Raw genomic sequence first — 25,226 nt, 5'->3', positions numbered from 1 at the left:
GCGCCTGTGGGTTAGGTCACGCCTTCGACAAAGTTGGAATACGTAGGGACCGTTTACCACGGGCCAAATGTTCGACAATGTGGGCTGAATGGTATTCTTCGAAAGACCTGTGCCTGCTTAAGCATTTTATCTGTCGTCAGGTCTGCCACAGATTGTCGCCTATCCTTGTTTACAGAGCAGACATGCTTTCGACCTCCAGTTCTGTGATGTGGCATGGACGTCCAAGACCTTGTCACACATTCGAGATTTTACTGTTCCTCAACCACTTTTCAAAGCAGTTAACGGTAGTAGTACGCGAACAGCCGACTAGCTCCACCGTTTCACAGGCGCCGTGTCGTTACACTCTGCCCATTTTCGTTTTATTTTCTTGGCCTTCAGTGTGAGTACACTACTTAGCCAGTAACAGTTAAAAGAAAAATTGAATTTTTTTCAATTACATATGAAAGCTGAAGCAACGAATGGAAATTTGTATAAAGCCCGGGATAGAACCGGGGTTTCCTGCACACTAGGCAGATGCGCTAACCATTGTGTCATCCTGGCACACTGGCTTTGGACAACTGCACGGACTATCCCAGAACGTTCTCTTCTTCAGACCAGAGTCTCACTTTCTCCACAGCCCGCTTTGTATTCCCCATAAACTCGAGTAGCATTCCAATGGCCCTCCACAGCTATATGAGAATAGCGCCTCAGTATCGAACGAAACAGGGAATCCTGTCTGAAAAAATGGCTCTAAGCACTATGGGACTTAACATCTGAGGTCATCAGTCCCCTAGAACTTAGAACTACTTAAACCTAACCAACCTAAGGACATCACACACATCCATGCCCGAGGCACGATTCGACCCTGCGAACGTAGTGATCGCGCGGTTCCAGAATGAAGCGGCTAGAACCGCTCGGCTACCACGGCCGGCGAATCCTGTCTGAAACCCAGGCGTAGGTGGTTTTCATAAACCGAAATTATATGGTTGTAAAGACATGTTCAAGTCTGAGACATCTATGATGTCTATATTCAGACAAGCGACGAATGAAAATTTGTACTAAGATCGGGATTCGAACCTGTCTCTCCTGCTCACTAGGCAGGCGCTCTAACCACCATCACACCCTCGCACATTGTCTTTGCACAGCTACGTGTAATATCCTAGCACACCTCCGTCCTCAGTCCAAATTCCCATTCACGTTCAGCCCACGTGGCATGCCCTGTAAACCTGGAATTGGGTCCCAATATCCGTTATCTTCCGTAAACCGTTTCCTTCTCTAGGAAAGTACTACATTCAGTTCGCTTCAGCTCTTCTAAAAAGATGTAAACCTGGACATTATCATAAGCTGATGTCACCTCTAAGAGCTGAGAGAACGTCATTGCACATAATTGTCATATTGTCCAACTTATAATAAAGCCAAATTGGGATCGAGGAAGTAATTCATTAGTTTCCTGCCATCTCTCGAAACGATTTGTAGGAAGTCTTTCAATTATTTTCCGCATACAAGAGGGCAAAGCAATTGATCCATATGAGATATGAATTGTAGGGTCTGTTCCCCGGTGTCATGTGTGATAATTTGCGTAGTCCATTCCTCAGTAAGTTCCCATCTTCTCCGCATTTTATTGAAAAATTGAAGATGTAGTACCGAAGCATCCAGTGGAACATTTTCAGTCACACCATAATGAAAATAATCAATTACTGGAGAGGCATTTAGAGAATTTTTCGCAACTATTTCCGACTTAAACCTTGTGAATGGTGCTAATAGAGGACGAGTGAAATCTGTTTCCTGTGGAATACCCATGGGGCCTTCAGAGCAAGATGGAGGAGCCACTTTTGTCACAATTCCTTCCCACGGCGTGGGATCCACCAATGGAGAACCAAGTACATTAGGATGTTTTAGAGATCGAATTGTCTGAGAGACCTCTGAAATGTTACAGACCTTGTTCAGTCTATTACAGTAGTCGATCCAAGCTTTATTTTTTTCCTTTTCTTCAGGAATTACCACGTGTTTGCATCTGTTATTCTGTACTTCTGGAAACGTTTCAGCGTCTGTTCCCTACGATATGTTTAGCCACAACTTTGTAGCAAACAGAATCGCGCCAGAAAATACGCTGCTTCGCAGAATAAAACTCCGTTTCCCATTCTGGTATTGAGTTTCTACCTGCTTTATAATATGGCTGACGTACCTGCGGCGTACGCTTCCTTTGCCACCCACTGACAGATTCTGTTTCCCGAGAACTTCCTGTATGGTTTTTTGATATTTTCCCTAGCAGACGTCCTTTATTTTCCATACGCTGTTTGAATATTCCCTCCTTATATTTATCTGAAGGCCCAGTACTATTTTAATAGGGAAATGGTTTGACCGCATAGAATACCTTAAGATCTACTACACAGAAATTTAATGGAAATCAGTCGACATAAGGCTCAAATCCACTGTAGACGATAGTTTAAAATGGAAGGTAACATCGATGGAAAGCCGTCATTCATTATGACCATATCTAGATCTTCAACTGTAGTAAAGAAGTGATAAACGTCTGGGTTGTTGACAACATTGCTCCAAGCAAAGTGATGAGAGTTGAAATCGACACCGATAAGAAGGGGAAGATGAAGTTAAGAAAACAGTTGATGGCAGATTTTTCTACTGGTTATGGTCCTGAGTGGTTTATAAATGAACAGAATACTGGAGTTGTTTGATGTTTCTATTTCTGAAGCTGCCACTTGAATTCCGACCTTGTTAAAGATTACGTAGATTTCGTTGTATCTGATGGTGTTTTTAACTAACAGTGCCCCTCTTCCTTTAGTGCCTGGTCTGTCTGATCTTACTAAATTGTCTGACGGATAAACCTGAAGTGAAACCGGTAGTTGCGATTAAACAGTTTCATAGAGCTATGCGGCTTCTGGAAACACTACATCATTCTTGACTTTAATTATTGTATTTTTATGGTTATTTGAATGGTTATTGAGTGTTGACTGTGGTTATTGCTATTTATAACGACTCTGGGATGTAGTTGTCCTTCCCAGAAAGATGTCTGTGTCAGCGGTTTACGTATTCTTCAGTTTCCTTGAATGATACATTGAAGATAGCTGAAGGTTTTTTTTAAATATACTGCGGTTTCAGGTATATTGGAAATGTTTTATCTCTCGACGTTACCTCTCCTCAGCAGTGCACCCAAGTTTGGCTTGCGCACAGCGTTGTCTCATGATCATCTCTGACCCACACTGGTTACTTAAATGACAAAATCGTAGACAACAGCAGCACTGTTTGAGAGGTGAAATGTATGGCATAAATTTGGCTTGCAACCGTATTTTGTCGCATAATATGGAAAGAGCCGTGATGTAAACGTGACAACAAACGTTTATCGAGGGACACTGTTTGGTGTACCCAGATAATTTATACTTTTGAACATCTTGCGAACATGTGTGACAGGGATTGTGTAAATATTCTACCATCTAGAGCAGTGGTCATGGGGTAACATAAATTTGCTGAGGGATAAAAGCTAAACAATTCGATTATGTTTCAGTCACTTCTTCCCTCCCTGAAACATCCACTGTCCATGTTTCGTGTACCACCACCAACTAAGATTATGAATTTTTGGACAACATGGTTGTGGAGAGAAGCAGCGATTAGTATGATTAATCAATAATTCAAGAACAGTCTTAATCGCATTTATTATTGTTATAATACCGTCAACCCGTTTCAAACCAACGTAGGGGTCATCTTCTGGGCGTTTTCACCACTGGTCGACTTCTGGTGGTGTCATTCCTGTCTACATAACGGCAGGAATGACACCACCAACAGTCGACCAATGGTGTAAACGCCCAGAAGATGACCCCTACGTCGGGTTGAAATCGGTTGGCGGTATTATACAATAAAAAATGCGATTAAGACTGTTCTTGAATTATGGTATTATTTATTAAGATTATGAATACTTTAGATCCTGATATAAGAACTGTACTCTTTAATCGAGATTTTTTTTCCGTATTTGACGCTAAATAACTTTGGAAATTAACTAAAACACTTCTATTTATTTGGTTTTTAACCCATTTCTAAGTCGCTTATTTTACTGTGTTTCTGCATTTGTAATCCGCATCTTCGCTACAACGAGACTCCATTGGTTTGTGCTCTACTTGAATACTTTCCTAATGCATCATGTGTCCGCACTGAGTGTTGCGACGGGCAGTGACCATTATAAGTATATCTCATGCTTCAGAGGACAGTGCCTATCACTGAAGTGAACTAAAGTGTCTCCTCTGCGGCTAGAGGGAGGTACGCTTACAGGCAGGAAATAGATTTCGCAGACAGCAGCTTGTTTTCCCTCACTGGCAGCCACATATCCTCATACTGACACATTTATTTCCTGAGCACACTCCAACTCACCGACAGCTGTTCTTCCGAGGGCGGAGCACTGCACGGTGAACACTTTGTTGCCGCCGGCTTCTAGGGAGCTTTGCACATCGTAGGTGGGTGGCGGGGCGTGAAGGGCGCGGCATAGTTGGCGAAGCCGCGACAGGTAGTCCGCTCCGCCACGGCACGCCTCCGCCAGAGAAGCGAGCCTGCGAACAAACACAATGCTCACAGCCTCTGCCTTCCGTTCATATCGATATCAACACAAAACGAAAGTGCGTTTGCACTCATTACGTTATATGTATCATGTTCCTTAGACCAAAAGGACACATTTTCTGAGAACCTGAACAAATACTTTATCTAGGCTGGTTGTAGTGCATCTACATCTACATGATTACTATGCAATTCACATTTAAGTGCTTGGCAGAGGGTTCATCGAACCACAATCATACTATCTCTCTACCATTCCACTCCAGAACAGCGCACGGGAAAAGCGAGCACCTAAATCTTTCTGTTCGAGCTGTGATTTCTCTTACTTTATTTTGATGATCATTCCTACCTATGTAGGTTGGGCTCAACAAAATATTTTCGCATTCGGAAGAGAAAGTTGGTGACTGAAATTTCGTAAATAGATCTCGCCGCGACGCAAAACGTGTTTGCTTTAATGACTTCCATCCCAACTCGCGTATCACATCTGCCACACTCTCTCCCCTATTACGTGATAATACAAAACGAGCTTCCCTTTTTTGCACTCTTTCGGTGTCCTCCGTCAATCCCACCTGGGCCTGATTGGCAGTATAATTAAAATGTGCAGAACTGTAAATTTCACCTCACAAAATGCGATAAAGTGTTATTCTATGACGACAGTACGAACGAGTGACGACTGCAAACAGCCAACTGGTTCATTCCCGAGATATTACAAGTTATGTAGGTATTAAATGGAATAGTCGCATAGGCTTAGTTGCAACTAAGGCAGGTAATTCATGTGTTCTTGTATACTGATCAAGTGCGTGGAACGACACCAGAGAGGACTAATAGTGGACGCTGAAGGTATTCAAAGAACTGCAGCACGAAAAGCAACAGGTTTGTTTGACGCAGGAGAAAGCGTCACGAAAATGCTGAAAATCCTGATTGGCCGCCGCTTGGAGGCAAGATGTCAATTATTCTGCGAAAATCTGATTACCCAGTTTCAGAAAGCAGTATTAAGAGAGGAATCTATAAATACACTACAGTGCCACCTGAGTCGCTCCAGACTAATTACAGTGCCCATAAACCAGTAATGACCAAAAATTTTGCATGCATACAGTGCTCTCTTGCACAGACGTAGGGCAGTGTCGCCTGGCTACTACACATTCCCCCCCCCCCCCCCCCCCCCCACACTCCTCCCACTCAGACATCGGGCGTCAGCAGCGGAGGGGGAAGAGCTGGAAATGCGCTGCATTTAGGTGGAAATAGAGACTCGCAGGGTACACTGACGTCTTTCATCTGGCTTCATTTCATATTTCTCAACACCTCAGATGAAAACCGAAAGAAATTTTCAATATTATTTAATTATGTTTGGCGCGCTAAAGAGATAATAAAATTTTTGTGTGGTAAACACTGTCAGCATATGCTTAGATGCACACAATATCACTGAGTTTCATAACTCAGGCTGCCATGTAATCTGACTCATTTAGTTTCAACTTCGAAAAGAGCCATTTACACTCATATGTTGATCGAAATATACTATCATTCTCGCAGCCTCATTACGGAGACGAGGGAAATCTTCGCAAGGAAAGCAACGTTGAGCTGTTGGACAGTTTTAAATTCAAAGAATTTATCTGTTAAATGGGAATCACAGTGCAGATCGATCAGTGTTGCACATGCGCAAAGCCGCTCTCAACGCCACAGGTAAAATTTTCTGGGAAACAGCTCAATACAGATGAAGATTGGCAGCGTTCTCAGAACGTTTAGAAAACTGTCCTCGTAAGTCTTTGAACGCCAAGACAATTCTTCAAAATATTCATTTTCTTTAACGCCAGCGAGCTTAGGACATTGTTTTTTACCAGAATTTGGCCCTTCCACTACACTTTTTTATTTTTAAATGTGTCCCCATCAAATGATAAATACTTAATTTCTCACTTTGTAACATCTTTCTGTGGGCAGTTTGCAGTGTAGTCCACATACAATCCAATGTGGATGTTCTAATTTTCGTTCTTGCTTTCCTTTTTCCTTCAGAAATTGAACAGAATCGTTCCAGGCATTCCCCTCGATTTAACCAACGTACTCTGCAGTAGTATACAACATTTCCACACTCTTCTTTAATACATTAAACAACTGTTTAACTGATAGTCTATTAACGTGTGCGACTTTAGAAAATTTACTATTCGTATAATCAATTTTAGCACGTGCTCCATGACTGCTAATTTAGTACAATGTATTTCTTGACGTAGAGGAAAATCGCATACAAATTGTGTGTTGATCGTTATAATTTTTTGCTCTTTAAATTCTTCTGAATGGTGTTGTAATGTCGTTCTACAGCAAATTTCGGATACCCTCGATTTTGTGTCTGCATAATAGATATTGATAAATATCATCTTCTCTTCTGTGATTCCCATTCGTTTTTAAAAGCTTGTGGCGAAAGATCACTAGACTGCCTCTTTTCGTGAAATGTAAACTTGCGTTATCTTCAAATATGGATCAACATGTGATGCTTAGGGGCTTTTGAAATATGCAGCGTGACGCCGCCGAAGCTTCACTACACTGCGCGTTCTGATCGGATCCACTGCAGTGACATGAATATTTTTCACCTGGCCTTCAGCGTGAAAACACTATTGAGCCATAAAAAATTGCACTGTTTTGACTTCTTCTTCTCAGGACTGAAGACCACAACAACTACTATCCATCAACAGTTACAAAAGACTGAGTGCTTTTTCATATAAAATGAACATAACACTTTTAAAAAACTAGTCGTTATATCTTTACCATAAGCAAAAGAGGAAAAGTTCAGTTTAGAATCACAGAAGTAACACATTTTTCTCTACAAAAAGTTTATATAATCACTACAATGAAATATAATTTGATGCTTAATCACTAAGAATGGTGACTGCACCTTCTCTACAGGTCTGTGGTGAAATTTTGAAATTGATTATCAGACTCCTAAGAATTGTATTATCACTCTTTATTAGGAAGAGCAGTAATGCTTGTATGGAATAATACCCTAAGCCGGCTTTGGTGGCCGAGCGGTTCTAGGCGTTTCAGTCCGGAACCGCGCCACTGCTCGAATCCTGCCTCGGGCATGGATGTGGGTGATGTCGTTAGGTTAGTTAGGTTTAAGTAGTTCTGAGTTCTAGGGGACTGATGACCTCAAATGTTAAGTCCCATAGTGCTCAGAGCCAATAATACCCTAAGCTTTCACAGTTCTGAGAGACGTTGTTCTTTGTGTGACTGTAATTTGGATTACTCGAAGATTAAACTGAATATTAGAGGTAATCCAACGATTAAATTACTGAAATCTCAATTATCTGAGATCCTGAAATTCAAGTGATATAAATGAGCAGGGAAGCTGCCGTGATCGACTCTCTTCCGAGTGATCGTAGAGGCTGCTCTTCGGCATACTGGCACCTTAAGACACTAAGCTAAGCGAGTTTGAACCCATTGAAAATATTTACTTTTGTTTTCTTTCGATTCCTTTCCCCACTTGAACCAGACTTTCATTATTACTTGACTGTAATCGAACAGGGCAGGATACACTCTGTTCATTTAGTTGAAAGTAAGCTGTGACGGGTCCACGTATGCCCCCACGCAGGTATTGGCGTAACACGATATACTATATGCCCCTGTAGAATGGCTGTGATGTGGAGGTTTAGAACAATGCTTAAAAAAGACGTAAAAATATAAAATGAGAACGAGATACACAGTGCAAAGTATAATTTGTCAAATAAAGGTATGTGTGCCTTACTCCTCGGCTGTGAAGGGAGTGACTTCTGGTGGCAAACTTCCGTCTTTCTGCTTCTTGATTATAAGACGTATTATCTTGGATACGGCATTTCTTTTAGCTGCCCGCTTTGATCTTCCACAGGCTTCGGCTGTAAGGAAAGCAGATAATGATTAGTAAGGTATTCTATCATTCTTATTAACAACTGCATGATACCAGTAGACAATAGTAGAATACCAGCATGGCTTCGCTATCTTATTCATCACTAAAGTAAAAGCTACTGATTCCGTAAAATAAAATTTAAAAATATATATTCTTGGTTGATTGAAAGCTTTGCATATGGCAGCTGAGCTTTGTGAATATAATTCAGGAGTAAATTAGATGCAATGCAATCGAGCTACATTTCAACATGAAATTGATCCAAATACTAATAAAACGAACATAAAACTTTCTCGGTTAACTTACCTCGTAAATCTGAATCTGATGTGCCAAGTTAACTGAGAACATTTTACATGAAGTCTCTGTCATGAAAGCAATCGTAGACACTTTAAAAAAGCGAAGTACTGAACAATATGCCCGACAGTTTGCTGGATGAGATAGGGAGTTTCGTTTGTTTTGAAGCAAATAACAAGGTTGCTAATTTCGTCTCATATATTACAGGTGAAACTCACCTACTCTGATGGGAGGCTAGAGTATGAAATATATCCATCATCGAGAGCTTCTGATGACGACGGTTAATAATATTATTCATCATCAGCCCCATTATCTTCAAGATGGTTCATCGACAGGAAGACTGTTATCAGGTCAACGTTCCGTAAGTTATGTAAGCCTAGCGGAAATTATATAGCATAGTTCATATGAAGGCAAGCATGTCAGGCACTCAATATATCATGTAAGCGAATGAGGCAATATACTATAAGACTGATGACTGAGAATGTAAATGTGGAGAGATCTACAACTAATGTCTACTCTCCGCTCCGCAAGCTCAAGAAACCATTGGAGAATAAGCACTTCTTCATTTAGGCAGTAATTAGAGAAAAAGGTAGCAATATTAGAAGTAAAGCCATTGAAAACTTGTAGAGAAACACTGATACTAAGAGGTTGCACTTTGCATACCGTAAAGTGGACAGATGAATTTCTGGTTAATACTGCTAGTATATTACTCCACTAAAGTAACTGTTAAAACCTCAAATTCACGTCTGCTCACATGTATACTAGTCGACAGTGTAAAAGGTAAATGTTAGACAAATACGTGAACTTCATGGCCGATTTGCTGCAAAGTTTTACATGGTACTCTACGAAACATTCGAAAGAAAATATGCTACATATTCTTGTTAAGAAACAACGTACAAGTTTTCCATTAAAGCAGAATGCGAGAAAGATAATGCTATGCTGTGGAAATGAATTGTTCTGAATTCTTTCTCACAGTCGGTTTTAACTAGGATAACAGGGCAATTAAACCATTAGACAAATTGTTTCGCCCATATATACTGTTTTTCCGTATATGTCAGAGATATATCATTGATATCTGTGGGCTGCCACAAAAAATTTATACACTAGAATCTGCTTTTTTGTTTCCTTCCTCGCAGTCAGATTTAACATAAAGTATGTGTATTATGATAGTTGTGTGTGTGGTTTATCGGCTTATGATTAGAATACTGTTAATTTGAATTATCCAAAACTTTGTAATGTTAACCATTTGCAGATATCATTATGCGAAATAATGCTATTGCAGCTACTATCCTCACAGATCCAGTTGTGACATTACTGCCGTTATTTGGTGGTTATTTTATTGAGAGTAGTGAACACATGGGCTTGGAGGGAAGGCTTTGCACTTTTTGCAATGGAAAGGTGCATTCCCGATGTAATCTCAGGGCCCTGTTGTCGGCAGAAGGCAGTCACTGAATCTCATCAGGAGAGGCGAGCCCCCTCAGAAAGACAGTTTTCATGGAAGTGGGGCTGCGGTCAGATTCGGGTTTTTGTGAGTAGAGCCAGTACCTGACCTAGTTAAAGGTCAGGGGGAGTAATGCCACCATTACTGCCCCCAGAGAGTAGTTGAGATTGAAATTTTTGACTATCCTGCATGAACATCAAAGGTCGAGACATAACGATGGATCCAGACAGTGTGAGAAAAATGATTGCTTTCGCTCCAAAATTTTGGTGATCCAGTTGCATTCAGCCAATGCTCTTGTTGCGGAGAAGCCGACCAGTCGAGGAGACACTGCTACAGCTCATCACTAACCTCATGTTTGTTAATGTGCGTTTTGTATGCTAAAAGAGGGAAGTTTCTGCTGTGTTAATCAGTTTTTTCTTGGAATAAGCGATATTCTCGTCTTCACATTGGCAATAGCAATGTGTCTCGCCCTCCATATGGTATTTTGGAAAGTTACGCAGTTGAGGACCATGAACTAAGATTTGGGGGTATTCTGGTCCAAATCACCATATGGTTGTACCGTCTGTGGACGGGTGTCTTATGGTCGGCGTACACTAGCTGTTGTTTGGGAATTATAAGTGTCACAACTACTGTAGACCCATCCACCATCCCGAGGAGCGTATTGCTTTGTTTACTTTGCCATGGCTTTTTCTGTATCATTAACTTTGATTTCGCAACCTTCCCAGATGAGCAGATATTATTGCACTTGCTCCGTACAGTATTCCATATTTTTTCAACTCCTCACTTTGTTAGCATAATTTTGTAATTTGTTCTGAGTTTCAGAGAACTTTGTTATACGGTAATTTTACTGTGATGCATTTCAGTCATTGTTGTTGTTGTCTTCAGTCCTGAGACTAGTTTGATGCAGCTCTCCATGCTACTCTATCCTGTGCAAGCTGCTTCATCTCCCAGTACCTACTGCAACCTACATCCTTCTGAATCTGCTTAGTGTACTCATCTCTCGGTCTCCCTCTACGATTTTTACCCTCCACGCTGCCCTCCAATGCTAAATTTGTGATCCCTTGATGCCTCAAAACATGTCCTACCAACCGATCCCTTCTTCTAGTCAAGTTGTGCCACAAACTTCTCTTCTCCCCAATCCTATTCAATACCTCCTCATTAGTTACGTGATCTATCCACCTTATCTTCAGTATTCTTCTGTAGCACCACATTTCAAAAGCTTCTATTCTCTTCTTGTCCAAACTAGTTATCGTCCATGTTTCACTTCCATACATGGCTACACTCCAAACAAATACTTTCAGAAACGACTTCCTGATACATAAATCTATATTCGATGTTAACAAATTTCTCTTCTTCAGAAATGCTTTCCTTGCCATTGCCAGTCTACATTTTATATCCTCTCTACTTCGACCATCATCAGTTATTTTACTTCCTAAATAGCAAAACTCCTTTACTACTTTAAGTGTCTCATTTCCTAATCTAATTCCCTCAGCATCACCCGATTTAATTTGACTACATTCCATTATCCTCGTTTTGCTTTTGTTAATGTTCATCTTATATCGTCCTTTCAAGACACTGTCCATTCCGTTCAACTGCTCTTCCAAGTCCTTTGCCGTCTCTGACAGAATTACAATGTCATCGGCGAACCTCAAAGTTTTTACTTCGTCTCCATGAATTTTAATACCTACTCCAAATTTTTCTTTTGTTTCCTTTACTGCTTGCTCAATATACAGATTGAATAACATCGGGGAGAGGCTACAACCCTGTCTCACTCCTTTCCCAACCACTGCTTCCCTTTCATGCCCCTCGACTCTTATGACTGCCATCTGGTTTCTGTACAAATTATAAATAGCCTTTCGCTCCCTGTATTTTACCCCTGCCCCCTTTAGAATTTGAAAAAGAGTATTCCAGTCAACATTGTCAAAAGCTTTCTCTAAGTCTACAAATGCTAGAAACGTAGGTTTGCCTTTTCTTAATCTTTCTTCTAAGATAAGTCGTAAGGTCAGTATTGCCTCACGTGTTCCAACATTTCGACGGAATCCAAACTGATCCTCCCCGAGGTCTGCATCTACCAGCTTTTCCATTCGTCTGTAAAGAATTCGCGTTAGTATTTTGCAACCGTGGCTTATTAAACTGATAGTTCGGTAATTTTCACATCTGTCAGCACCTGCTTTCTTTGGGATTGGAATTATTATATTCTTCTTGAAGTCTGAGGGTATTTCGCCTGTCTCATACCTCTTGCTCACCAGCTGGTAGAGTTTTCTCAGGACTGGTTGTCCCAAGGCCGTCAGTAGTTCTAATGGAATGTTGTCTACTCCGGGGGCCTTGTTTCGACTCAGGTCTTTCAGTGCTCTGTCAAACTCTTCACGCAGTATCGTATCTCCCATTTCGTCTTCATCTACATCCTCTTCCATTTCCATAATATTGTCCTCAAGTACATCACCCTTGTATAAACCTTCTATATACTCGTTCCACCTTTCTGCCTTCCCTTCTTTGCTTAGAACTGGGTTGCCATCTGAGCTCTTGATATTCATACACTTGGTTCTCTTCCCTCCAAAGGTCTCTTTGATTTTCCTGTAGGCAGTATCTATCTTACCCCTAGTGAGATAAGCTTCTACATCCTTACATTTGTCCTCTAGCCATCCCTGTTTAGCCCTTTTGCACTTCCTGTCTATCTCATTTTTGAGACGTTTGTATTCCTTTTTGCCTGCTTCATTTACTGCATTTTTATATTTTCTCCTTTCATCAATTAAATTCAATATTTCTTCTGTTACCCAAGGATTTCTAGCAGCCCTCGTCTTTGTACCTACTTTATCCTCTGCTGCCTTCACTACTACATCCCTCAGAGCTACCCATTCTTCTTCTACTGTATTTCTTTCCCCTATTCCTGTCAATTGTTCCCTTATGCTCTCCCTGAAACTCTGTACAACCTCTGGTTCTTTCAGTTTATCCAGGTCCCATCTCCTTAATTTCCCACATTTTTGCAGTTTCTTCAGTTTTAATCTACAGGTCATAACCAATAGATTGTGGTCAGAGTCCACATCTGCCCCTGGAAATGTCTTACAACTTAAAACCTGGTTCCTAAATCTCTGTCTTACCATTATATAATCTATCTGATACCTTTTAGTATCTCCAGGGTTCTTCCACGTATACAACCTTCTTTCATGATTCTTAAACCAAGTGTTAGCTATGATTAAGTTGTGCTCTGTGCAAAATTCTATTAGGCGGCTTCCTCTTTCATTTCTTAGCCCCAATCCATATTCACCTACTATGATTCCTTCTCTCCCTTTTCCTACACTCGAATTCCAGTCACCCATTACTATTAAATTTTCGTCTCCCTTCACTATCTGAATAATTTCTTTTATTTCATCGTACATTTTTTCAATTTCTTCATCATCTGCAGAGCTAGTTGGCATATAAACTTTTACTACTGTAGTAGGTGTGGGCTTCGTATCTATCTTGGCCACAATAATGCGTTCACTATGCTGTTTGTAGTAGCTTACCCGCATTCCTATTTTCCTATTCATTATTAAACCTACTCCTGCATTACCCCTATTTGATTTTGTGTTTATAACCCTGTAGTCACCTGACCAGAAGTCTTGTTCCTCCTGCCACCGAACTTCACTAATTCCTACTATATCTAACTTTAACCTATCCATTTCCCTTTTTAAATTTTCTAACCTACCTGCTCGATTAAGGGATCTGACATTCCACGCTCCGATCCGTAGAACGCCAGTTTTCTTTCTCCTGATAACGACATCCTCCTGAGTAGTCCCCGCCCGGAGATCCGAATGGGGGACTATTTTACCTCCGGAATATTTTACCCAAGAGGATGCCATCATCATTTAATCATACAGTAAAGCTGCATGTCCTCGGGAAAAATTACGGCTGTAGTTTCCCCTTGCTTTCAGCCGTTCGCAGTACCAGCACAGCAAGGCCGTTTTGGTTAATGTTGCAAGGCCAGATCAGTCAATCATCCAGACTGTTGCCCCTGCAACTACTGAAAAGGCTGCTGCCCCTCTTCAGGAACCACACGTTTGTCTGGCCTCTCAACAGATACCCCTCCGTTGTGGTTGCACCTACGGTACGGCCATCTGTATCGCTGAGGCACGCAAGCCTCCCCACCAACGGCAAGGTCCATGGTTCATGGGGGGATTTCAGTCATTAGAGCAAATAAATATATGTTAGTCTCAGTCTTGACTTAGATTTCAAGATCTTTTAAACTGTGCTACACCTTTTTCGTGGTTCATTGGTTGGTTTGTGATATAAATGGACCAAATTACAAGGCCATCAGTGCATTTTTCCCGACGCAAACAAAGCACAATGTAAAACAACGTCCAACTTTAGTTTGGGAAAATAAAAGGGGTAAAAGGAATGGGGAACCACATCGAAAGAGAAAACGAAAGATACGAACAAGAAAGGAGGAAAACGTACACCACAAGTAAAAGTAGAGGAAGGCATTAACGCCATAGAGTAGATGGTCTGGACTGGCTGACCAAAAGAATAAAAGAGAATGAGCCAGCCACTCTCCAACGCAGTAAACTGTCCATCACAAAAAGATAAGGTGACATGGACACACGCAGGGAAAAGATGAACAACAAAGCAAACAAAAAGCAAAGAAAAGATGACAGAATCAAATCGAAGGGAGGGTGGAGGCCTCGGAGAGAAGTCCACCTTTTGATGGTACGAGAAAACCCCCCCTCAGGAACAGAACATAAAACTCTCGTAAATCTGCTGTTGAGGCATTGTCACCCAACATCGTAGGTAGGATGCCAGGAACGTTAAAAGTCCGCCGCAGAGCGGCTAAAATTGGGCAGTCCAACAAGATGTGGACGACACTCATAGGGGAGCCAAAGCGACACCGCGATGAGTCCTCTCGATGGAGGAGGTGACCATTTCTTAGCCACGTATGACTGATGCGGAGCTGGCAAAGGACAACAGATTCCCGCGAGTGGCTTGCATGGATGACCGCTTCAAATTTGTTGTCTCCTTGATAGCGCGGAGTTTATTTGGTGTACTGAGGGTGCGCCATTCAATATCCCATATCGTGAAAATTTTGCGGTGGAAGACCGATCGCATCCCTGGAACCCTGACAGCAATACCACCATGTTGAATAATGATTTTCGTGCAGCCACAGGACGTCATGTTACGACTCAAACTGTACACAATAGGCCGCATGATGCTCAGCTTCACTCCAGACGTCCATGTATAGGTCCATTTTTGCAACCACGACACCATGCAGCGGGCGTACAGATGGGCCCAATAACTTGCAGAATGGACCGCTCAGGATAGGTATCACGTTCTCTTCACCGATGAGTGTCGCATAAGCCTTCCACCAGACAATCGTCGGAGACACGTTTGGATGCAACTCAGACAGGCTGAAGGCCTTAGACACACTGTCCAGCGACTGCAGCAAAGTGGCTGTTTAGGGATGGCATTATATGGGGCCAACGTACGCCGCTGGTGGTCATGGAATGCGCTGTAACGGCTGTACGGTACAAGAGTGCAACCATATCGGCAACATGTTGGCGAGGCATTCTTCATGGACGACAATTCCCGCCCCCATCGCTCACATCTTATTAATGAGTTCCTTCAGGATAGCGACATCGCTCGCCTATGGCCACCATATTCTCCAGACGTGAACCCTATCGAACATGCCTGGGATATATTGATAAGGGCTGTTTATGGACGACGTGACCCACCAATCACTCTAAGGGACCTACACCGAATCGGCGGTGAAGAGTGGGACAAGGTGGACCAACAGTGCCTTGATGAACTTGTGGATACTATGCCACGACGAATACAGGCATGCATCAATGTACGAGGACGTGCTACTGGTTATTAGAGGTACCGGTGTGTACGGCAATCTGGAGCACCACCTCTGAAGGTCTCGCTGTATGGTGATACAACATCTAATGTGTGGGTTTCATGAGCAATAAAAAGGGCGGAAATGATGTTTATGTTGATCTCCATTCCAGTTTTCTGTACAGGTTCCGGAACTCTCGGAACCGAGGTAATGCAAAACTTTTTTTGATATGTGTGTATGAAAGTAGATAAAATTTCCTTTAATCTATGGGAACCTTTTCTTGTCATAGATATAAATAGACGCGGCGTTGCGCCACAGCCTCCCTCCCCAACTTCCGCCGCCCCCTACAAAAAATCTGGCAACAGAACTCACATATACTGCCTGAATTATCAGTACAAGTCTATCGTTCTACAGTGTCGTTCTCATGTTTAGAGCCATGGCATCTAAGGAAGTGAACCGTGTTATTTGTGAAGACCCACTGAAAGGAAGTGAGGTGACTGAACGAAAAGGAAAAGGACTGGAGACATTTCATAACTCAAAGGAAGGACAAAATTCTGGAGGGATTGCAAACCATAGTGGTTCACGCTCCGCGTCGAAAACGCTGTGATAATGAAAAGTTAATCTCTGCATCTTTGCGTACAGATACTGATGTCGCACCTCCCCGTCCACAACAGCGGTCCACTACCTATCATTCTCACTCAGAGACTATTATCCCTCCCGCGCTGCTGATTTAACAACAGCGTTTGTAACGAAACAAAAACATGCTCGCTTGTGCGTAATACTGTGTGTAGAATGCCCAAAATTATCGATGAAAAACGGCATTTCGGAACTTGCTAAACCTCGTAATGACGATTGAGATCGATCTATTGTTGAGCGTCTCGAGCACGTCAGTGAGGTAGTCGCTGTCGATGGGCTGTTATCACAACTAGCCCATGGAAAACTGAACCAAGCACCAACGGTTAGGCAGATTAAACAAAAATGTCCCTATGGAAACGGGATCGAGACAGCAATGCACTATATTTACTCTTATCTCTAACAGAATTCTTAACGCTGTCAGTTTTCTCTACATGAACTGATGGGCGAAATTGATTGCGATTACCGCTCACATATAAAAACTGTGAAAATATAGCTCCTCCAAAAATATGGTGACGATATTCTGATTGCCCTCACTGTAAGTAAGGGCACTGTGGTTTGATTCCGAAACACAGGTTAGAAGTTTTGGCGAAGCCTGCTACAACCAAAAATACAGAGCGATGGGGATGGAAAAAGAAGCAAGACTGGGCTAATTCCTGTCACCGCACTCGAGCCTCTAGTTCCGGAGATCTTGTTAAAACTTATTTCTTACAGATGCAAAAAGGAATGTCGAGGAATGTGTGGATGCACACAGTCTGTATTAATTCGCAAGTTTCACTCCAAGATAGCAATGAAGGAGAGAAAGTGGAGACTGTTCTCGAGCAAACGTATGTGTAAAAATCGAGGAACAAAAGGATGACATCGAATCTGATAATCCTATCGCTGCTAACGTGGAAAGAATTTCTAGGGAAGAGGGAGATAAGTGTTTAGTGTCCTGTGGACAATGAGGTCATTTAGAGACGGAGCTCAAACTCGAGTTAGGGTTAGAAAAGGAAGGGGAAGAAAATCGGCCGTGCCCTTTGAAAGGAACCATCCCGGCAGTTCTTTCACGCGATTTAGGAAAACCACGGAGAATATAAATCAGGTTGGCTGCATGTGGATTTGAACCGTTGTCCTCTCGAATGCGAGGGCAGTGTGTTAACCACTGCGCCACCTCAATCGCTAAGAAATTTCTATCTGTGAAGTGTTTCTCGGTACTGCAGACGATGAACTCTCAAAATCCGGTCCATCAAGAGTAGGGAAACTAAGGAGAATATTCTAAATTTCGTAACAGTGCATTACATGTAGATTACCATAAAAAACGCGCCACTGTTTCTACCTCATTGGCGGTGTGGAAATGGGTTCCTGTGCCAAAAGGCGGTTAAGTAAAGTCTGCTATGCTCGTGCGCTACAAATATTCATTTTACAGAAAATGTTTGTCACATAAATTATAGGAAATTTTCTCTGTAGTTTATTATTTAACTATTTTCGTCCTAAAATGTGTCGCTATTTTTCAAATATGGTGACGTGGGCAATAAAGATGTAATGTTGCAAAGCTAAAATTCGAGAAAAGCACGTCGAACTCTATGATAATACAAATTTTAAGTCCCAGAAACCTTTCCAGGTGAAACTATGAAGTGAATGGACTGTTAAACTCTACTGGCTTTCGACTTGGCTTCAAAACGCTACGATCTTATTGTATGAGTATTTTGTTTCAGTTGTGATTAAATCAAAGTATTTTCCTGGTGCTGTTGGATACCATATTCATTTACTTTCCAAATTTCTGTTTGGTTCCAACAGGTTGTAGATAACCTATGCTACCTATATTAAGTGGTTTCAGTGTACCTATGAATGTAGATTTTCAAATGGTCACTTTTGCTTCGCGTGTTCCTAAATTTCTCTGGAACCGAAACAGATATCCACAAAAATCATAAGAAAACTTACATACTGCTAAGAATGATTACATTTGCACAAAAAAACTCAGTTAGGAATTGTTTTTCTCGTTCTCTAGAAATGACTATCGCAGAAGAACTGTCGCTAAAATGACTTCTGAAGGAGCAGATTGGTGAAGGGAGATCTGACCTTCAAGACCCAGTACGCGGCACGTGTAGAAGAAATGTCTCCTTGGTTGGGCGCGCGGCGTCGGGAACATTTCGACTTCTACGTTGTCCAGCTCCATGTGCTTGCGGAACATGCGTACCGCAGAGAGCCCAAGTACCTCCGGTGCGTCTTCGTCTGATGTACTCTCAGCCTGGAAAATTATTACGCCAAATGGTAGGATCGTGCACTAGAATATGTAGCCTCTGCAGAAGAAATTGGCAGAGATGGCACAAGAGCTTTTTTGTGGTAGAGATGATAGGAATGCTAACAAAAATCGTATATTGTGTATGTGAAAGGCTGAAATATCTCTTTGTATTTCTTTTCACTTTTAGTGTAGCATGGGTACACTGACGGCCACTGAAATTGCAACACCAGGCAAAAACAGCATTTAACGAAATTTTATTTATTGTCCACACTGAGTACAGTAGGAAGAATGCATTATTAAATTTTTGGTTGACGTAGATTACACTGTGTGTGAAATTTAATAGATAGCTTCCATGCCATCTAACACAGCTGAGCATCGATTCGAACTAAGTTTGGCTGACAGATACAGGTAGGCCATTCCATGCTGCTTCAACTCGTTGGAGTTCGTCAATCATAGATTCTGGTGAGTCGTGTGGTGCTCTTTGTAATGCATACTTGCATTCCCTTCACGTGTTTAGGCCAACTATTACGCACATTTACGTGATCGGAAACGCTCAATAGCAGCCAGGCTACATGTAAATCTGACAATTATGCGTCAGCAAGGAGCACTAATGATAATATCATAGGAGGCAATGTTGTGCAACCTTAGTGGGGACAAGATCCGACTATTCGGGAGTAGGATCTTACAATCAGAGAAAGTGTTCCTAGACAAACATCAGTCAGAACGTCCGCAAACGTGACGTAAGATCCGCCTAGCAACAGCGATCTGAAAGCCCATTGGCTGTAAGTTTGGATATATATAAAACCGAGGCGGCTCTAAAAGAACGGTCGCGAGTAAATATTCCAGCTGTTAAACAAGATATAAAGTGAAGGTATTTATCAGTGAACGCCACGTGTCGTGGGTAACGTGTATGACGAGTATGGAAAGTGAGAAATGTGTTAATGTGTTGTAAAGAGTTGAATATAACGGCGTAGTCCAGAGCCGCCATATTGCAAATTCTGTGACGTGTGTCTCAAAGTATTTTCTTTATTAAAACGAGTATATACAAAACGTTGTTGACAGTTAACAACTGGCATCCCAGAACACTCCACTTCAACAGGATCACAACCTACATGGAACCTGGCGCCTGAGCGCTACTACTGTGCGATGAGGGACTACGGAAGCAGCAAGATACCAGGTCAGTGATACAGAAACCAGAGAAGTAAGGCAGAGTCGCTTCCTTCTCGTTACAATGCCGCAGAGGGCATTGTACCATGACCAAATGAGAAAGAAATTTGAAGGACGTGTTAGCCACAACAATTGTGGAACACCCTCTGTACTGAGGCAGACCAGGACAGTAAGGATATCATGCGGTTTTGCATCTTATTCAAAGATCACATTACGGAGACTTCGAAGACAGGAGACAACCAGAGCCTTTAACCCATTACTGGCCAAAACTCTATCGGATCATTGTTTGCAAACTTTTATACATAAATACGTTACGTTGAGTGATTAATTGAATCGACTGCTACGGTCGCAGGTTCGAATCCTGCCTCGGGCATGGATGTGTGTGATATCTTTAGGTTAGTTAGGTTTAAGTAGTTCTAAGTCCTAGGGGACTGATGACCACGGCAGTTGAGTCCCATAGTGCTCAAAGCCATTTGAACCATTTTTTGATTAATTGAATAAAAAGTTGTTTTGAAAATTTTCAGTTTATTAGAACAAAAACTGCAGACCGTCCCATTCTTGGGACATTGGCCAAATGCACTATCCAAATTCATAACCTTGTTCTCCATGCATAATATTGTAAGAAAGAACACAAACAATAAATAAAGAATGTTTTAATATTATTTAACGTCTATTCAGTATGAAATGAAGCAAAATACTTGTCATGTACACCAACATTGCACCTATGACAAATTTTTGTGGTTTTTTTTCTTGCAGTAAGCACATCTCTTCTGTGTTTTACTTTGCACAATGAAATGATTTCCTGGATCTAGTCGTACATCTGTGCTCACCCGTCCGCCCATCAATTTGCTTCCTCGTGGTCCTCCGCGTTTTGGTACTGATCCTGTTTTCTTTGATAGGTAAAACATCACTATTCTCCGTCGGACATCCAAAAAAAGAGAGCTTCTCATTAGAGTAAGCAATTTGGTATGCACGCCATGTGTTTACTACGCAGATATCTATCACCTGTGTGAATAATCGCCACCACCATTTCTTTGACCTTATCCTCGTCCTATAAAGCGATACTGCTTGTCCAGTAGATCTACGCCACCTATATGGCCATTGTATTCTTCAATGAGATGTGGCATTGTAACAGATATTTCCTTTTCATTTGCCCATGAGTATCTTTTAGTAGAACTCAGAGGAGTAATAGTACTGTAATTTGTCGCTATACATACTGGTTTGTTGTCACTCCATTTCACAACCAGAACTTCGTTCTCTTTGTCAAACATGTAGTCATAGAGTCCTCGTTCCTTTTCTTTTGCCATTCTTTTCGAGTCAAAGCACATGCATTAGTTCGGATCTCTCTTATTGTTCCTGTAGCTTTCATTTTACTCTTTCCGAGTGTGATCAGTGTGTCAACACTGGTGAAAAAGTTGTCAAAGAAAATCTTATAATTCGGATACTCTGATTCTGGAATAATGCTCGTTAGTTAATTTATTACCCTTGCACCTAAAGGCTCCTGTTGGTTGTCAGACTTGCCACAGTATGGCGAAAAATTATAAAGAAAGCCATTGGAACATGTAAGACACCAAATTTTATATCCAAATTTGATATTCTTTCACTTCAGAAACATTTTAGCTCAATGTTTGCCATAATAACGCCACATAATTTCATCAATTGAGAGTTCTGAATGAAATACGCCAAATTTACCAAATTCCTTTTTCAGCATTTCAAAGTACAACCTCAGTTTGTACATCTTGTCGTTTCTGTCTATTTTGGAGTTGTCATTGAGATGAATGAATCTCTTTATTTCCCGAAATATATTTCTTGACATGGAGTTGACGACTAAAATAACACCGACATCAGGAGCCTGTTCAAAGTACATATTCTCATGGGGAAGCTTATGAAACCACTCAGAAGTAGTATGCCAATAAATGATTTTAGTTCTTCATTGGTTAGCAGAAAATTTATTTTGTTATGTTGGCAAGCATAGATTTCGCTTTGTTCAATAATAGCATCCATTAGTTTCTCAGAAAAAAAAATCCTCAAACACCTGGGGCACTGTCTTATTTGGTAGACATTCCTCAACATAATGTTCGTTGCTCTTCCCTGGTTCACTAGTGTTTGCGCACGTTGGTTGACATTTTACCACTTAAATTTATATTTTTGTAGATAACATACCACTTCCTGCTCCATCTACTAACGCTTTCCTTCTTTTGGCTTCTGGAGGTACAACTGTAGCTTTAGCTTCATCTCGGCTGGTTATGAGCTCTAAAGTACCGGCTACATCTTGTACAACAGACTCATTGTTCAGTACATTTTCGTCAATGTCTTCTTCATCTGTTATTACGTCTGCATCGAATGGAATAATCGCCAATTCTACGTCATCATCTTCATCGTCACTCTCTTGATGGTTCTCTAGTTCTGCTAGAATTTCCTCAAGTGTGAGTCCACGCGGCATGTTTTTATCTTGTTGGAATTGTAAAATTCGAATAAAATATGAAAAAAATCAGATATAAAGAACGTAAAATGGAATTCTTCTCTGTATAATACGTGTACACAAGAATAGGGCACATCAACAATAAATGATAGTGTAACATGCCATTGTCCCATTATTGGAACGCATAAAAAACATCGATATTACACTTACTTGAAAAAAATCTGCCGGCCAGAGTGGCCGAGCGGTTCTAGGCGCTACAGTGTGGAACCGCGTGACTGCTATGGTCGCAGGTTCGAATCCTGCCTCGGGCATGGATGTGTGTGACGTCCTTAGGTTAGTTAGGTTTAAGTAGTTCTAAGTTCTGGGGGTCTGATGACCTCAGAAGTTAAGTCCCACAGTACTCGAAGCCATTTTTGAAAAAAAATTGAAGTATACTTAATCTTACACGGACATCCATTTGCTCATAACAAACACGTCCAGACAACTAAATCACAGCTCATTGTCGTCCAGGAACTACCAGCAGACATACAGTGCTGCCAAGTGCGAGAACAAAAAATCGGCATGTTTATAATTTTCCTGAAGTGAAGTACTTAGAAAAAAGTTATTTTTTTTACATGTACGGGTATTATAGCAGTTAGTTGAACCTACAGGTGCAACAGTAAAGGCTAAAAGCTCCATTGCTTACGTAGAAATAAGTAAAATATACGCGTCCCAAAAAAGGGACAATGGCCGGTAATGGGTTAACACGTCAGGGATGTAATGGCTGCTGTCCAGATTATTATTTTGGAGCATAGTTTCTTAGCGTTTTTGTTTTGCATGTTGGTATCCCGGTTAATATGGGTTTATTTATCGACTGTTATTTTTTATTTGTACTTCACTGTTGCTATATGAGTTCACATAAAGTCATTTTGTCATTTGGAGATAGTGAGTGGAGCTGTGGACGCTAGAAAATGGAGTCCCAAGCGCAGAAATCGGAAAATTTCCGTCATATTATTATGTTTGAATTCAGTAGACGGGTGACAGCAGCTGATGCAGCCAAAAACATTTACGCCTTGTTTGGGGATAATGCCACTGGACATAACACGGCAAGAAAATGGTTTCCTCCTTTTAAGGAGTATTGTTTTGACATTAGTGACTCTCCACGTTGCGAGAGACCTTCGGGGTTTGATGAAGAACGATTACACGCATTAATGCTCAATGATACACGTCAGTGTACTCGAGAACTGGCAGTATGATGAACTGTCATCATTCTAACATCATTGAACATTTGCATGCATGGGAAAGGTTCAAAAATCGGGTGTACAGGTACCGCATGCTCTAAGTTAAAAATGACAAAAATCAGCGGTTCGCCACATATGCATCTCTGCTTTCTCGTCATCAGTTGGCTCATGAACACCCTCAACCATTATTACCTTGTATCGTTACTGGTAACGACAGATAGTGCTTTTACGCTATCATAGGGAAAAGAAAGGAATGGCTGAGCCCAAACGATGCAGCTATTCCCCATAGAAACATCCGCGCGCATCCACAAAAGATAATGTTATGCATTGCTGGAACAAATACGGTGTGGTGCACTACGAACAGCTTTTCCGAGGTGTAACTGTCACTGCTGACATTTATTGTCAACAACTGAGACGTATAACACACGCAGTCCAAGAACAACGACCAGGAAGACTGCGTGAAGTGATGCTGCTTCACGATAACGCCCGCTGCATTCCGCTAGACTGACAAAAAGCTGTATGGAAGTTGTTTTGGGAAGTCATTCCATATTCATCTGATCTTGCGCCTTCAGATTTTCAACTGTTCCACTCGGTATCGAAAAAATGTTAACGAACTTCCTTTCCGGATGAAAATGCTCTCCGAACATTACTCAAAGATTCTTCGCCTGATTCCTACAGTCGCTGTATCTAAAAGTTACCCCAGCGTTGTAGACTGTTGTAAATGGAAATGAATCCCATGCCTCTTGACAGCGCAGGGGAACGATGCGGGAGACCCGCACCGCCGTACTAGGCAAGGTCCTGATGGAGGTGGTTTGCCGTTGCCTTCCTCCGACTGTAAGGGGGATGAATGATGATGAAGACGACACAACACCCAGTCGTCTCGGGGCAGTTGAAAATCCCTGACCCTGCCGGGAATCGAGCCCGAGACCCCCTGCTCGGGAAGCGAAATCGCTACCACGAGACAACGAGTTGCGAACGTTGTAAATAGTGAAGAAGAATACATTATTGATGACTCAAGTTTCTGTTATATGTGCCCGTTATAGTTATTAAACTCGTGGAAAAACACTGCGAACCTATTAACCAAGCTAATGCGAAATATGAAAATCGGTGATGTATGTATTCAATGGCAATCCTCACCACCTCGTCATGTGCTGGACCCGTAAAATGGTGACAAAAGTAGTTGGGCAATGGTCGTTCTCCGTAGAGACTGCGTGCTCTGACACATCCTTCATGATGAACCACGCAAAACCAGGACTCATCTGAAAAGAAGACGTGACGCCATTCTTGCGTCCAACGTTGTTGTTGAACGTACTACTATATGCTTACTACTTTCTGTAGCTCCGTGAACATAAGCAGCATCAGTTTTCGCTATGCTGACAGCCCGTCGTGCTCCAAATGTCGTCTCACTGTTCAAGTGAATACTTGTCTCGTTGCATGGTAACACATTTCCTGATTGAAGGCACGTGACGTAGTTGCACAATCCTGCACAACCGAGGCATCAGGATGTCGCTTACGGAAGTTGACGTCTTGAATGGGGGTCGAGTGTTGTCCTCCAGAACCCATTGACTCGATATTCGTCTGACAGTCGTAGATCCCGACCAGTGCGGGAAGCAACATTGTG

At 41.7% G+C, this 25,226-nt stretch overlaps 1 protein-coding gene across 2 annotated transcripts in view; it reads right to left on the bottom strand.

The window, feature by feature from the left end:
• LOC126341588 (uncharacterized) overlaps positions 1 to 25,226 on the bottom strand; it is a 151,778-nt gene that overhangs the window by 59,752 nt on the left and 66,800 nt on the right. For both annotated transcript variants that reach the window (XR_007565154.1, XM_050001785.1), the window contains exons 6-8: positions 18,634 to 18,802; positions 8,264 to 8,390; positions 4,357 to 4,532 (exon numbers count right to left, since the gene is read on the bottom strand). Coding sequence is in view for 1 of the 2 variants with exons in the window: in XM_050001785.1 (XP_049857742.1) it covers positions 4,357 to 4,532; positions 8,264 to 8,390; positions 18,634 to 18,802 (472 nt within the window). In the remaining variant the exon portion in view is untranslated. The remainder of the gene's footprint in view (positions 1 to 4,356; positions 4,533 to 8,263; positions 8,391 to 18,633; positions 18,803 to 25,226) is intronic.

Source organism: Schistocerca gregaria, chromosome 1 (assembly GCF_023897955.1).
Source record: "Schistocerca gregaria isolate iqSchGreg1 chromosome 1, iqSchGreg1.2, whole genome shotgun sequence".
Lineage (NCBI taxonomy): Eukaryota > Metazoa > Arthropoda > Insecta > Orthoptera > Acrididae > Schistocerca > Schistocerca gregaria.
This window is presented reverse-complemented; position numbering and strand designations above follow the sequence as displayed.